Below are 13,657 nucleotides of genomic sequence, written 5' to 3'. Positions count from 1 at the left end.
CGAGGGCCTATTGGAATCTCAAGCCTATAAGGAGCAGAGCTTTCTTGTGGCTTCTGCCTGCCTCCCTCCCTTTACCCAGGATATGCCAATAGGGTCAGAGCTGCATAATGCGGAAGTGGGGATCCAGGTGCGAGTCTCGGCGTTGGCTCAACACCCTGTGATTCTGGGCAAATCCCTTAATCTCCCCATGCATATAAACAATCGTGTAACCTTGTGTAATGTGGCTGGTGCTTGTGTAAAGCGCCCGGCCATCTTTGGTCGAGTTCACTCTGTATTTAAAAACTTGAAGTAAGGGGTAAAAACAAACCCTTAACATAAGGAAAGGGAAACATATGCATTTTCTGCTGATTTGCACGAAAAGAAACAAGAAAACCTGGCTAAATCGTGGGTTCCCCACTTATTAAATAGTGTGATCTCAGGCAAATAAGTGAAAAGTGACAAAAAAAGTGACGAAAAAAGTGACGCACCGGCGGCGTAAAAGGCACGCACGGCCTCATAAATGAGGCCCCAGCAGCGTAAAAAATGTGCCTTGTTGCACCATATCTACAAAGTGACGCATCTAGGTAGATGCGTCACTTTGTAAACCCTTGCGCTACATTATACCTACGCCAGGTATAATGTATGCAAGGGGGGCGTATTGACGCAAGGAAGGGTCGTAGAAGTGACGCAGTGAAATCTATGAGATTTCACTGCGTCACTTTTAGGATGCCGTTGCGTCAAAATCTTGCGCCTGCCTCACAGCAGGCGTGCGACTGACGCAGGCCCTTTCACATGGGCCTGGCCCCTTGCGTCACTTTTGTGACACACTCCAGCAATGCGTCACTTTTGCGCCCTACAGATACATCAGAAATACTGACGTATCTGTAACTCCTTGCGACATGATGCGTCAGACATTAAATATGACGCATCAGGATTGTCGCAAGGCGTGCACAGTGAAAAGTGACGCATCGCTGTTTTCACGCAGCGATGCGTCACTTTTCATAAATGAGGCCCCTAGTTCGGCGCTCTCTGTTAATTTGTCAGCTCGCCCACCTCTAGTTGAAAGAAATGTACAGCTTTCCCAGAGTATGTAACTATAGTGAACAGAACATGTGTATGTTCTCCTCAGTTAGTTTTTTAGACTGCAAAATACACATCACCTGGAGCAGGAAAGCAGAAAGTTTCCGATACGACACCTAGTGTTTGAAAAAGCAGTTTTCTGTGCAGAGCACTTTATATTATTTGATGTGGAAGCATAATCGTAGTCTGTATATTGAACTGGTCTTCAAATTTTAAAGACGAATTACTATTTTAAGAAGAGGCCTTCTTCACAGCCCCCAATTTCTTCACTGTATGTACCACCAGAACAACAAGCAAGAATATCGACTACAAAAATATATTCAGGGCCACTGGAATTATGTGGCAGGGGAGCACCAAATAATGTGGCAGAGTTGACTAAATTATGCGGCAACAAAAGTCAAATAATGTGGCATAATGCTGCATATTTTGATACTATTAGTTATATTGACATTTTTACACATAGTAATACCGTCTGGGCAAAGATTTCACCTCATTATTATCAGTTTAACAACTAAACGCATAAATAAGCAAATAAAAGATGACTAGTCAACTGTTGTGAAGGGCCTTCCATTGCACGCAAACACATGTTGCTGCATTTTTAATAACTTTTAGTCTGCCCGAGCTATACATATTTTTTTCTTAAACTCCACAGATTATGCCGCAGATGATGGATTATGTGGAAAATGCGACAAATATATAACTATTTGAAAAAAGACGCTCCCACAGAATTGCATAATTCCAGTAGCTCTGAATACAGTGACGGTACTATAAGTATAGAGAAGGTGTTAGTGCATATAGGTAAGTACAGATTTACTATATTTTTTAACTACAAATCGATGTACCTTAATGATACGAATATCATCATAATTCTTAAGTGTGGAGTTAAGTATAGTACATCTTTTCTTATCTATATACTTACCTTCACAATATTTTGGAAGTCGATATTCTGGCTACAGTATTTTTGTAGCACATTATTTTTGCGCTTGATATGTTGACATACAACTGTCTTCTATGGCTTGCGTTCCATTAGCAGGTATTCAGGGGCTTATTTATGAACCCTTGCGTCACTTTTACCCCGCTGGTGCGTCACTTTTTGTGACGCACCAGCAAGGTAAAAAATGTGCCATGGTGCGTCATATTTACAAAGTGACGCATCTAGGTAGATGCGTCACTTTGTAAACCCCTGCGCCACATTATACCTGCGCCAGGTATAATGTATGCAAAGGGGCGTATTGACGCAAGGAAGGATCGTAGAAGTGACGCAATGAAATCTATGTGATTTCACTGCATCACTTTTAGGACGCCGTTGCGTCAAAATCTTGCACCTGCCTCACAGCAGGCGTAAGACTGACGCAGGCCCTTTCACATGGGGCTTGCCCCATGTGAAAGGACGCATTGCTGGAGTTGCGTCACTTTTGTGACACACTCCAGCAATGCGTCACTTTTGCGCTTACAGATACGTCAGAAATACTGACGTATCTGTTACTCCTTGCGACATGATGCGTCATATATTAAATATGACGCATCAGGAATGTCGCAAGGAGTGCGCACTGAGAAGTGACGCATCGGTGCTTTCACGCAGCGATGCGTCATTTCTCATAAATGAGGCCCTCAGTATTTTTCTAAGGTCATTACCTCTCATAACCTTTAAAAGCCTGACTCCCAAACATTGTTCACACCTACGTGAATTTGTAGGGAGTTTTATTTTAGCTAAGGGTTGCATAGCGACGCCAAAAGGGAAGCTAAATCATTCCTAATGAGCAAATTCCTCTCTTAACTCGGCACCTGCCTCTTCGAATGTGGCCCCTCTAGCACAGCAGCTATTTCACTGACTTGCAAGGCACTGTTCCAGTCCACTACTTCAAACTTCTCTCTACACTCCCCTTAATGTCACCTTCGCCTCTAGGACTTATTCGTACTCAAACTTGTTCCCACTTTACCGAACAATTCATCTCTAGTACCATCTCTGTTACCTGCCGAAATGTGTTAATGTTTTTGATATTATCTCTGCTTTGTTTTACAATTGTTTCTAACCGCATGCGCACTAGCGGTTTTCCCGCTGCGCGCTGCGATTTACAAAAACCCGCGTTACGTGACGAGCTCAGCTCGTCATCAGCGTAGCGCAGGTTACGCCCATGACGAGCTGAGCTCGTCATCAGCCCCGAAGGGGTTATACAGACTCTGCTTTTTTGTAAAGTGCTCTGATACCCTAATCTGGGTCTTGTTTGCACTATAGAAAACTTTGAAAATAAATAAATATTACTTCAAAAGTCCAGGAGCGCAGCGCAAAATTGGGCAGTTCCTTGGACCTATTAGTAAGCAACTCCTATAGTGTCCTATTTTAACATTCGTAAATGACACAATGTTGGAAACCCACCGTTAAGAAAGGTTTCCCCGTCATAGATTTAGCACTGGGAAAGGGTGCAATAAAGGGGAGGAAGGATAAAATATGTTTGCGACATTCGTACATTTTTTGCAGGTAATTTTCCACCTGAACTCACAAGTAAAACTACTTTAATGAAAGACGGAAGTAATTGCCTTTCCAAGAGGAGAACGTTAAAGGAACATATCCACATTTTATGCAGGTGTAGGCAAAGTGGTTTCTCCATGAGAAAAAAAAAGATTGTGCTTGAGTGGGGAAAATATGAAAGTGTTTTGCTCAAATGTACACTTCCACCTGATTTGCTAGCAATTGTCCACCAAGGGTATAGTTTGCCCGGTATGCGTCATCCCGGAAACCTATGACGTGTGTATATTTCCAGGAGTATTACTGGGATTTATTGCGTAGCCCCAAAAAGTTGGAAATGCACTCTAACTACAGCAGGAAACCTACTAGAGTCAATGTCTTTCTTCTTTAAGCCCTGCTTTGTAATGAATAGGTTGTTTCATTGGTGTTTAGCAGTAATCTTTTTTCTCTTTTTCCACTGCTTCTCCTTCTGCTCCCTGAATTCTTTTGGGCTCTCTGGATTGGACAGGATTATGCGCTGTGGGGCACCAACTGAGATGTATTATTTGTGGGATGTGTTTTAGTATAGTGTCTCCCTCACAGCTTTGGAGCGATTGCTCTCAGTACCATCCTACTGTGATGTGTTATAAATGTAATATAGATCTAAGAAGAACAGAATACTGGGTAGTTCTCAAGTTTAGGTGGAGAACAGCTCCTGTAGAGAGCACCCTACAACACAAGCTACACTCTGAATTTGCTCACCTCAAATGTCTGTTTTTCTAGCAAACTTTTTAAGCATAGAATCAGCACAGTGCCACCCACACCAAGCTAAAAAGGTACAGTTATTTGCCATTTCTACAGCAAAGTTTTTAGCATAGGATTAGCACAGTGGCATCCACTTGGATCTGTAAAATGAAAAAAGCCATTTACCACTCCAGGCACAGTATTGCAGTTTAGGATTGGTAAAATACCATGCAAGCCAACCTGGAATGAATAAAAGCAACCAGTGGCACGTTTTTCGCTATCATTATAGCTCTTCAGAGAGGTTTAGCTTTGTCCAGACTCAAGGGAGCACCCAGTATAAGTCAAAACAATACCATTTCAGGATTAGAGTGCTACATAAATTATGCAAAAAAAAAAGCAGAGAACTCTGGGCAGTTCCCAAGTTTAGGTGGAGAGCACCCTACCACACCAGTGACACTCTGAATCCAGCGCTGGGAGGCCTCAGGGTAGCCATGCGCTATATAAATTCAAATTAATTCATTCATTCAATTTGTTCACCAGAATGTCTGTGAATTTGCTCCCGTCAAATGTCTGATACTGCACAGTTCTCCCTATGCCCACTGTGGGTATCAACCAAGAGTGGTCTGTGGCTTATGTTCAATCGTGCTTCTCCTGTTACCATGTAACTCTCTATTTAAACCTTTTTACAGCAGGCAAATATTAGCTTTTCAGCAGATATGGATAAATACAAAAAATGAAAGGGTTACAGTGGGAAATAAAAAGAAGCCGACTGGTATTGTCGACAGGGCCGGCGCTACTTCAAGGCATTATTAGGCAGACCCCAGTTGATCAAAAAAAGTAGGCACCAGACTGGCACGAAAGCGTCAAATATGAGCCATTGCTAGGTGAGGACACAACAAATGCTCTTAGGTGTAACAGATCCGCTGCTCTTAGGCTTGATGTATTCTAGATAATAGTCAATAACGTTGTGTTCATGAAAACCAAAGAACGGGGCATATTATCAAGAAACGGCGTTAAAATTATCACCGCTTTAGCGGCAGAAAACTGCTGCTAAAGCGGAGATAATGGGCTTGATAATATGCTCTTGAGAATTCCAATAGGCGTTCATGTTTTGGTGTGAACATGGGCTTCTATTGGAATTCTCCAGGGCATATTATCAAGTCCATTATCACCCCTTTAGCTGCAGTTTTCTGCCACTAAGCCGGCAATAATTTTAAGACCGTTCTTGATAATATGCCCCAACGTCTTTTGAAGGTGCGACGTTAAAATACATTGAGAGCTCTTGTACGATTAGAAGTGAGCCTTAAACAACGTGCCAGCGTTGCTATTGGTTCACAATTGGCATGTCTCCCAATAACTCTGCGCAAAAGACGGTACATAAGGACATAAGCCGACTTGGTGGTTAGAGGGAAGGGCGTTTTGAAGGTTAGAATTGGTTGAGTTGAGACTGGGACACAAACAAACATGGAGATCAGATGACTAGGACAAATATAATAATTTATGGAGCATTCTTGGCAACGGCTGGTGTTTATTTCTCAACTGTCTATTTATTGTGTAAACTACTATTCTGAAAAAAAGAGCAATTAACCAGGGGAACAAGAAATGGTGAGGTCAAGGGGTTAACCACAAATATCAAACACGTTCTGCAACTACTTTTCTTTAGACTTGCAGCTAATTATTAACTAATAGGGTAAATCACTCAAGGGACTCTTGCGAAGACTTTCAATATTTAAAAAAGTTTTTGTGTGAACTAAGACTGCTAGTATAAAGAGTACTTACATCGCTAAATAAATTAGTGTGGAGCTTTTTGTCAAATATACATTCAAAGGTTGTTGAATACTTAAAAATATGATGCACTATATTTTACAATTCTAATGTAGGTTACAGTTTCTGAAGCTAAATGTTTTCCCATTTTTTTATAAAGAGCTTTAATCATTACAAAATTGTTTTATTCTTTCTCAATTGATCACTACCAGGTCCATCTTGGAGCCAGGAACCACTCTGGGAATATTTTACATTTAAATTAATAATAAAACAACATTTTTGTTTTGTAGATCTGGTCATGACTTGCTGGAAAAAATTGCGAAAGGGCGGGGAGAAGGGGAGGAGACGCGGGGCAGGCGCAACGGGTCGTAACAAAGCCAAACTTTAGAAGCAACAGGTTCTTTGGTACTCACTGGGTTGTATATGGGCTGGTATCCCGGGGCGGGCATGAACGACATCTTTGCTGCCTGACTTGTTTGGCGTCTCTCGCTGGAATACAAAGACCCGTCTGCACAGAGAGATTGTCAGGGGAGGGCCAGCCTTTTATATGCTGGCAGAGGTGGAGCTCTGCTTTGGTCAGGTGCACATTTTACCTCTGACCTGCATGAGCTGACTAAGGTGCTGAGACACACCCCCTTAGTCTCCTGCACGTTGAATGAAATGCTCATAATTCAGCTTTCTGCTCTTTGGCTTCACCCTACTTACATTCTACCAGCGTTGAGCTGTCCTTCATTAATACGCAGGTCTTAGGTGATCACCTTCAAAGTTATGAAGAACGCAGAAACTGTTCTCAAACTTTGGTTGTTCTCAAACTTTGGTGTCTCCTCTTCATCTGCTGACCCAGTGGACCATGGTTGGGGGTTCTGCTCATCTTTTCAAGGGAAAAGATGCAGCTTGAAAGCCTCTTACACAGCTCTAAATGGACAAATCTTCCAGCTGTAGAATGTCGTTATCATTTCTCCCACAATGTGGTTGATAACCACGGGCTCTTCTTCAGATATTACCACCATCCATGGGGCACAACTAAGCTGTTTTCCCCAGCATTCATAAAAGTGGCCATTCAGGTTAGAAAGTCTGTTTTTGGAGCCTCTTGACTGGTTCACTTGTAAAAAACATTTTAAGTGGAAATGATTGTGTCAGGAAGGAGGTGACATCTCTTCTCCACCACCATCCTACTCCCTATGATGCAGAACCATCCACAACTCTGCCACATGATCCCTTGCCTTGTCCGTCTTCTCTTTAATTTTTGCTACCTCCAGCCTGAAGACGTTCTTTTACAGTGTCCATTCTTCCATGCAGCTTGTGATTCTCTATATTCCAGATATTTAATATTCATGTTCAGTAAACACTATAAGAGGCTGTAAATCAGTCTCCTAGCAGTTAAGATATCTTGCTTTGAGCTGTCGCTGTAGAGTTCAGAACATAACTTGCGGATTACAAATTCTGATCCTAGGAGGACCGATCAAGGTCGATAAAGTGTGCCACACTGCGAAGCGTAAACCTGTGACTTAAAAGCCAAGAGGCTATTTGTGGTGCGCTACATTAATGGTTAACATATGTTATAGGATGATCTGCTAAACAGACCCCTCAGATTTGCATGGATAGACCAAGAGGTTCCTGAACAACTTGAGGTGCCCAACAGATGAGCTGTCGCGACCCCTGGCAGCTGAGCCTTATTCACATGATTGGGCATTGCCAGTCATCGATTGCTATTTCCATAGAATGTTCCAGCTTGGCCGTTTGAGAGCCTTTGTGTGGCCATTGCTTGTTGAGAAGGGCGGGGTTTGGGAGAGTCAGTGCACAGAATACCAGAGAACAGAGAGCAAACAGTTTAGATGTGGCAAACACAAAGTTATCGCTGGGATCGCCTGCTCAGCATTGGCACAGGGTGCGCCTTACAACGGTATCAGCAACTTTTGCAAACAAGGCCCAGGAGTGAAAGGCGGAGGTGGAAGGTGGCGTTCACTGGGAAATGCAAGGATTTTTGCAGGTGTGGCCAGCACTTCAGTTAGTCACTTTTTGAGATTTCCTAGGCCAGAAAGGCCAACAAAACTGAATTCTAAACCAAGTAGATAACAACTTCCATAGGTTTAAATATGTTTAAAATAGGAGGCTCTTGAGTATTCCTAACTTGTTAAGGCTCAGTTTATTTATCTTTGCGGTGTCTCCTTGAGTTCCCCCTTCGTTCCTCTTGCATAGATTCAGATTTTTGCAAATCCGTCTGTCGTCATTTTCTTTACAGTTACACACAAATTGTGCAGGAGGATTCCGAATGGTATCACCTAACAATATATTGACTTCCATTATATTTTGTGGGGGTCATTTGCTAGCAGAACTTTATACATGGATTCCAGAAAAACTGGGACTTATTTTCCTAAGAAGTTAACTGTCATATTGGTACCCTTGAAGAGCCAGTGAACATGTGTGGTCAAGAATCTTGGCTCGGGATGGGTTAAGACATGACATGGATCATTCTTAGGTGAGTTGTATTTTGGAGGGAGGAGGAGGAGGGAGAGAGAGAGAGCGCGCATAGGCTTGGACTTCAAAAACCATACATTAAAGAATAAATACGGAACACTTTTTTTCTTAATGTAAAGCTTTCGCATTTATAGTACAATAAACGCACATGAAAACAACGCCGACCTTTTGATAAACAATTCTTACAATAAGAAAGGTACCACGATTTTTTTGTAAAAAGTCAGCAACTGGTAAACATAAAATAAAACTAGATTTGAAAAAAAGAACAATTAACAAATCCCGTTTTTCTTCTCAGCCTCACTTATTTTAAAACAGATCCAACCTGTTTTGCACCCGAATTGCCTGTACATTTAGCAACAATGGCAGTGCCTTGCGAGACCGTCTGAGCTCATATACCATAAATATCGACGTCATAAACTTAACGCAAAAATCTTGGACTATTGAGCAAATTATCAACCTATGGAGAATTCATTACTTCAATTGAAAAGTATTTTTTCCCCGTGGAGAAACCTTGGGCCTCATTTATGAGCACTTGCGTCACTTTTACGCCTAAAAGTGACGCACCAGTGGAGTAAAAAATGTGCCTTGTTGTACCACATTTACAAAGTGACGCATCTAAGCAGATGCGTCACTTTGTAAACCCCTGCGCTACATTATACCTGCATCAGGTATAATGTATGCAGAGGGGGTGTTCCACCGCAAAAAGCCTAGCAGAAGTGACGCAGTGAAATCTATGAGATTTCACTGCGTCACTTTTAGGACGCTGTTGCGTCAAAATCTTGGCCTGCCTCACAGCAGGCGTAAGACTGATGCAAGCCTTTTGACTTGGGGCTTTCCCCATGTGAAAGGACGCATTGCTGGAGTTGCGTCACTTTTGTGACACACTCTAGCAATGCGTGACTTTTGCGCTTACAGATACATCAGAAATACTGACGTATCTGTAACTCCTTGCGACATGATGCGTCATACTGTAAATATGACGCATCATTGGTGTCGCAAGGAGGGCGCAATGAAAAGTGACGCATCGCTGTTTTCACGCAGCGATGCGTCACTTTTCATAAATGAGGCCCCTGATGCCTTACACCCCCACTAAATCTGGGCAGTGTCTCAGCATTCCCATCTCCACCATGGAAAGGGATTGCGTCAGCACTGTGCTGGAGTAAAAAATCGGACCCTTTTTCAGGCTGGAAAGGGAAATCTGAGGAGGCTGTGTATGCATCAAATATAGTTGTTTATGGTAATTCCCAAATTTCCAGGGCTAATCATGGCTTATGCCTGCCATGAATCCAGTTGTGAATTCCTGGAAGACGCAAAATAAAGTAAATTCGCTCATGAATGTTCATTGACGACCAAATTTACGTTTGTTAATCGGCCCCTCCGCATTTGTACCTGGGGTCCCATTATGAGATGGCCATGAATAAGACTGACCTCACCCGCTGCAGCCTCCTTCCTGGCGTTACACATACTGGGTGCATGGATAATTCCATGGGATGGTGGAAATGCCCTCTAATTATGAGTGGCACTTCAAGAATCACTTCAGAAAAGGGTGATTGCTGCAAGAGAATCAAAATACAACTCCTGATTCCCATTGTAATTTCCCAGAGATCTTGAAATCCCAATGGGGCTGGTAATGCTGGTTACAGGCCTCATTGAAATTACAGGGCCCCAATCAAATGCCTTCTGCTCATCCTTTAGTCTTTGTGGGCTTGATTCAGAAACTGCATTTTGAAGTACTAAAAGTAGTGCTACAGGAGTACTACTCACGTACCACAAAAAGTAATTCACCAGCCTATGGCCAGAGACCGCCACATGCATATCCCCTATATTTTCTGTGCGGAGGCTCTCCATCAAGGTGGCACATGTCTCTGCAAACATGGGTATATGTTTTAGTAGTAAATATGACTTGGGCTGATGGGAGTGGTTGGAAAATGGAGAATAGCTTCCACTAAATGTATGGGGTTTATGAAAATTGAAGGAGAGCTTTAGGGAGGAACATGTAAAAATAAAAATCCATTCACAAAAGAGAAAGTTCATTGTAATTTACTAATTACACTTCCAAAGTTACTGTATATATCTATATATATAACTCTATATATAGATATGTGTGTGTACGTGTATATATGTAGTAGGTAGTTATAGTTAGGACCTAGTTTCCATAGGAAAAGCGTTTTTTGTTTTCCCAATAACTTTGGAGCGGGTAGACGAATCTTCGCGAAATTTTCAAAACTAGTGGCCCACTCTGATCAGCTCCTGTCTTGAAAGTTTCGGGGTGATTCGCCAAGCGGGGGCCGAGAAAAAAGGGGGTCCCAAAACACGTTTTCCCCATGTTATTTTCCTTTTTTTTTTTTTTTTTAAATTTATTATCATCGTTGGGTCAAATGATAAAACATAAAATACATTCATAGCTTTGAGACAAAGTTTACTAAGCCATCTTTGACCTTACTGTATGATTATAGCAGATAGGTGGGTAATAATAGGTTCCAAAACGAAACAGAAGGGACAGAAATAAATAGCAAAACCGATTATTCATCTAAATACTCTTTAAGTATACCCCAAGTCAATATACCTATTCGTTTTTTCCTAATTCCCTTCAAGGCATACAAATTCCATTCTAACTCATATATATTAAACATTTTCCTTCTCCAAAATTCAAACGATGGTGCTTCTGGTTGTAACCATTCAGTGGCTATACATAATGTAGCGATTGACATAGCCATAAACAAAAAGTTCTTATATTTACAAAGATTCGGGTTATCATTGACAATTTTACCTCCCCCCATCAACATAAGTGCCGGGGTTATTTTAAGCGGATAATGGATAATCATAGCTAAAAAACTTTCCACATTTGATATGAAGGATGATAGTTTCGAGCATTTATAAAAAACATGTATGTCATCTGCATCTACCCCCCCCACATCGAAAGCATTTTCCGTCATACTTAGGCCCCCATGATGACATACGTTTAGGAGTATAATATAATCTGAAAATTGTCTTGTATATTTGAGCTTTCAAGTTAGCTGACATACATATATCCTTTGCCATTATGATATAATCCACAACATTTAAATCAATTTCCTCTAGTTGGTTCTGCCAGTAAACATTATATTTATTCAGATCATCAGTCTTGTAGTTCATCAGCAATCGATAAAGCGTACCAATTTTTTTTTTTGATTGAACAGCCTCTATTAACTTATTAGGACTGAGTCTATTTAACTTCTTTAAACAGAAATCTCTAATTTGGAGATATTTAAAAAACGATAGTTGAGATATGTGGAATTTGCTAGATATATTAGAGAAAGAGTTAAAGTTTCCTCCAGTATCATATAAATCTCCGATTTTACTTATACCTTTCCTACCCCATTCCTTTATTACGTTATCCCAAAATGTTGATGGTAATAATTTATCCACAGAAAAGGGAGTATAATATATGATTCTTTCTAACTTCAGTATCCTAACAACCCTTCTACATACTTTAAAACCAGATATAAGCACCTTGAATCGAGTGTGTTTGTAGTAATGCCCCTCCAATTCTTTTAACAGACATCCCTTCGCATGTTACCCTAAAAGTAAATAAAATATCGATGGGGATTCTGCCGGGTCCTCAATTTGTTCTCCCGTCAACAAAATTCTCATTCTCTGTAAAAAGCAAACATAGTAATAGAACACAAAATCCGGAATCCCACGCCCTCCTCTCTCTATGGGCAGAGTTAACCATTTCATTGCTCGTCTTGTTTTACCCGGTGCCCAAAAAAATGTTGTACATAAACTTTGTAATTTATATATGTGGCTTAAGGGTATCTCCAGGGGAATACTGCGATAAAGATATAAAATTTTTGCTAGTACATTCATCTTAATGATGTTACCTCTCCCTATAATGGATAATTGAAGTCTCTCCCACCTATCTAGAGATTGCTTAATTTGTAGCATTGTTTGATCCCAATTGGCCTTAACTATCTCATGTGTATGGGATTTTATTATTATACCTAAGTATGTCACTTCCTGAGTGATCCTGTGATCGTTAAACTGGACAGAATCCGAACAGAGCACCTGTGTTTTCCCTGCATTTAGTTTATAACCGGAGCTATTTCCGAAATCAACTGCCAATCGTTCAATCTCTATCAAAGCGAGTCTTGGGTCTGTAGTGGTAATGGCGATGTCGTCCGCGTATGCAAATACTGAGTGGGGTATGGATGAAACTATGAAAGGTTTAATATTTATTGATTGTGATAATTTTAATAAGAGTGGATTAATAAATAGCGCAAAAAGAAGTGGGGAGCAGGGGCACCCCTGACGAGTACCTCTTGTAATGTTTACCTTTTCCGATTTTCTACCAATGGCTACGATTCTTGCGTTAGGTGAGTGATATAGTATTTTTATTGCTTTCAAAAAGTGTTTGCCAAATCCCATTCTTTGCATCACTGCCCATAAGTATGCCCACTCTACTCGGTCAAACGCTTTCTCGGCGTCTAATAATATCAGCGCTAGGTCTCTTTTTTCAGTTTCTGCAATGTCGATCAAAGTTATCACTTTATTAATGTGGGATATAGTCCCTCTATTAGGTATAAACCCATGCTGACTCAGTGATACTAATGGTGTTATAACGTTAGAGATTCGGTTTGCTAACATCTTTGAATAGATTTTACTGTCACAATTTAACAAAGATATAGGTCTATACGAAGCCGGCTGATCAGGTGGCTTCCCTTTTTTAGGAAATATTGCAATTAAAGCATCCTCCCAGGACTGTGGAGCTCTCCCTAATTGTGCCGTTCTGAAAATCTCTAGCATAAAGTATTTTAAGGGCTTAAAAAACATTTATATACTTCCCCTGGAATATAGTCGGGTCCGGCAGCTTTCCCATTCGGTATATTCTTTACCACTTTTTCCAATTCCTCCATCGAAAAAGGTTGGTCTAAAAATTCCTTCTCGACATCAGTTAATTTATTAACTATAGCTTCATGCAGAAAAGTTTCAGAAAGGGGATTAGATTGACTTGTATATAATTCAGTATAGAATTGATGTAGTATTTCCAAAATTTCCTCTGGGTTTTCAGTTATTACCCCATTCTTATCTTGCATTTTCCTGATTTGACGAGCGGAATCCTTCATTTTTAATTTTAAAGCCAGTGCCCTTCCTATAGATTCTCCATATTCATGAATGTGTCTTCTA

At 40.9% G+C, this 13,657-nt stretch overlaps 1 protein-coding gene across 1 annotated transcript in view; it reads right to left on the bottom strand.

The window, feature by feature from the left end:
• LGALS4 (galectin 4) overlaps nucleotides 1–6,582 on the bottom strand; it is a 31,850-nt gene extending 25,268 nt beyond the window's left edge. The window contains exon 1 of the mRNA XM_078661194.1: nucleotides 6,427–6,582. Coding sequence (XP_078517320.1) covers nucleotides 6,427–6,471 — 45 coding nt within the window. The 5' untranslated portion in view covers nucleotides 6,472–6,582. The remainder of the gene's footprint in view (nucleotides 1–6,426) is intronic.
• Nucleotides 6,583–13,657: the final 7,075 nt, after the last annotated feature.

The sequence above is a fragment of the Lissotriton helveticus genome, chromosome 9 (assembly GCF_964261635.1).
Source record: "Lissotriton helveticus chromosome 9, aLisHel1.1, whole genome shotgun sequence".
Lineage (NCBI taxonomy): Eukaryota > Metazoa > Chordata > Amphibia > Caudata > Salamandridae > Lissotriton > Lissotriton helveticus.
This window is presented reverse-complemented; position numbering and strand designations above follow the sequence as displayed.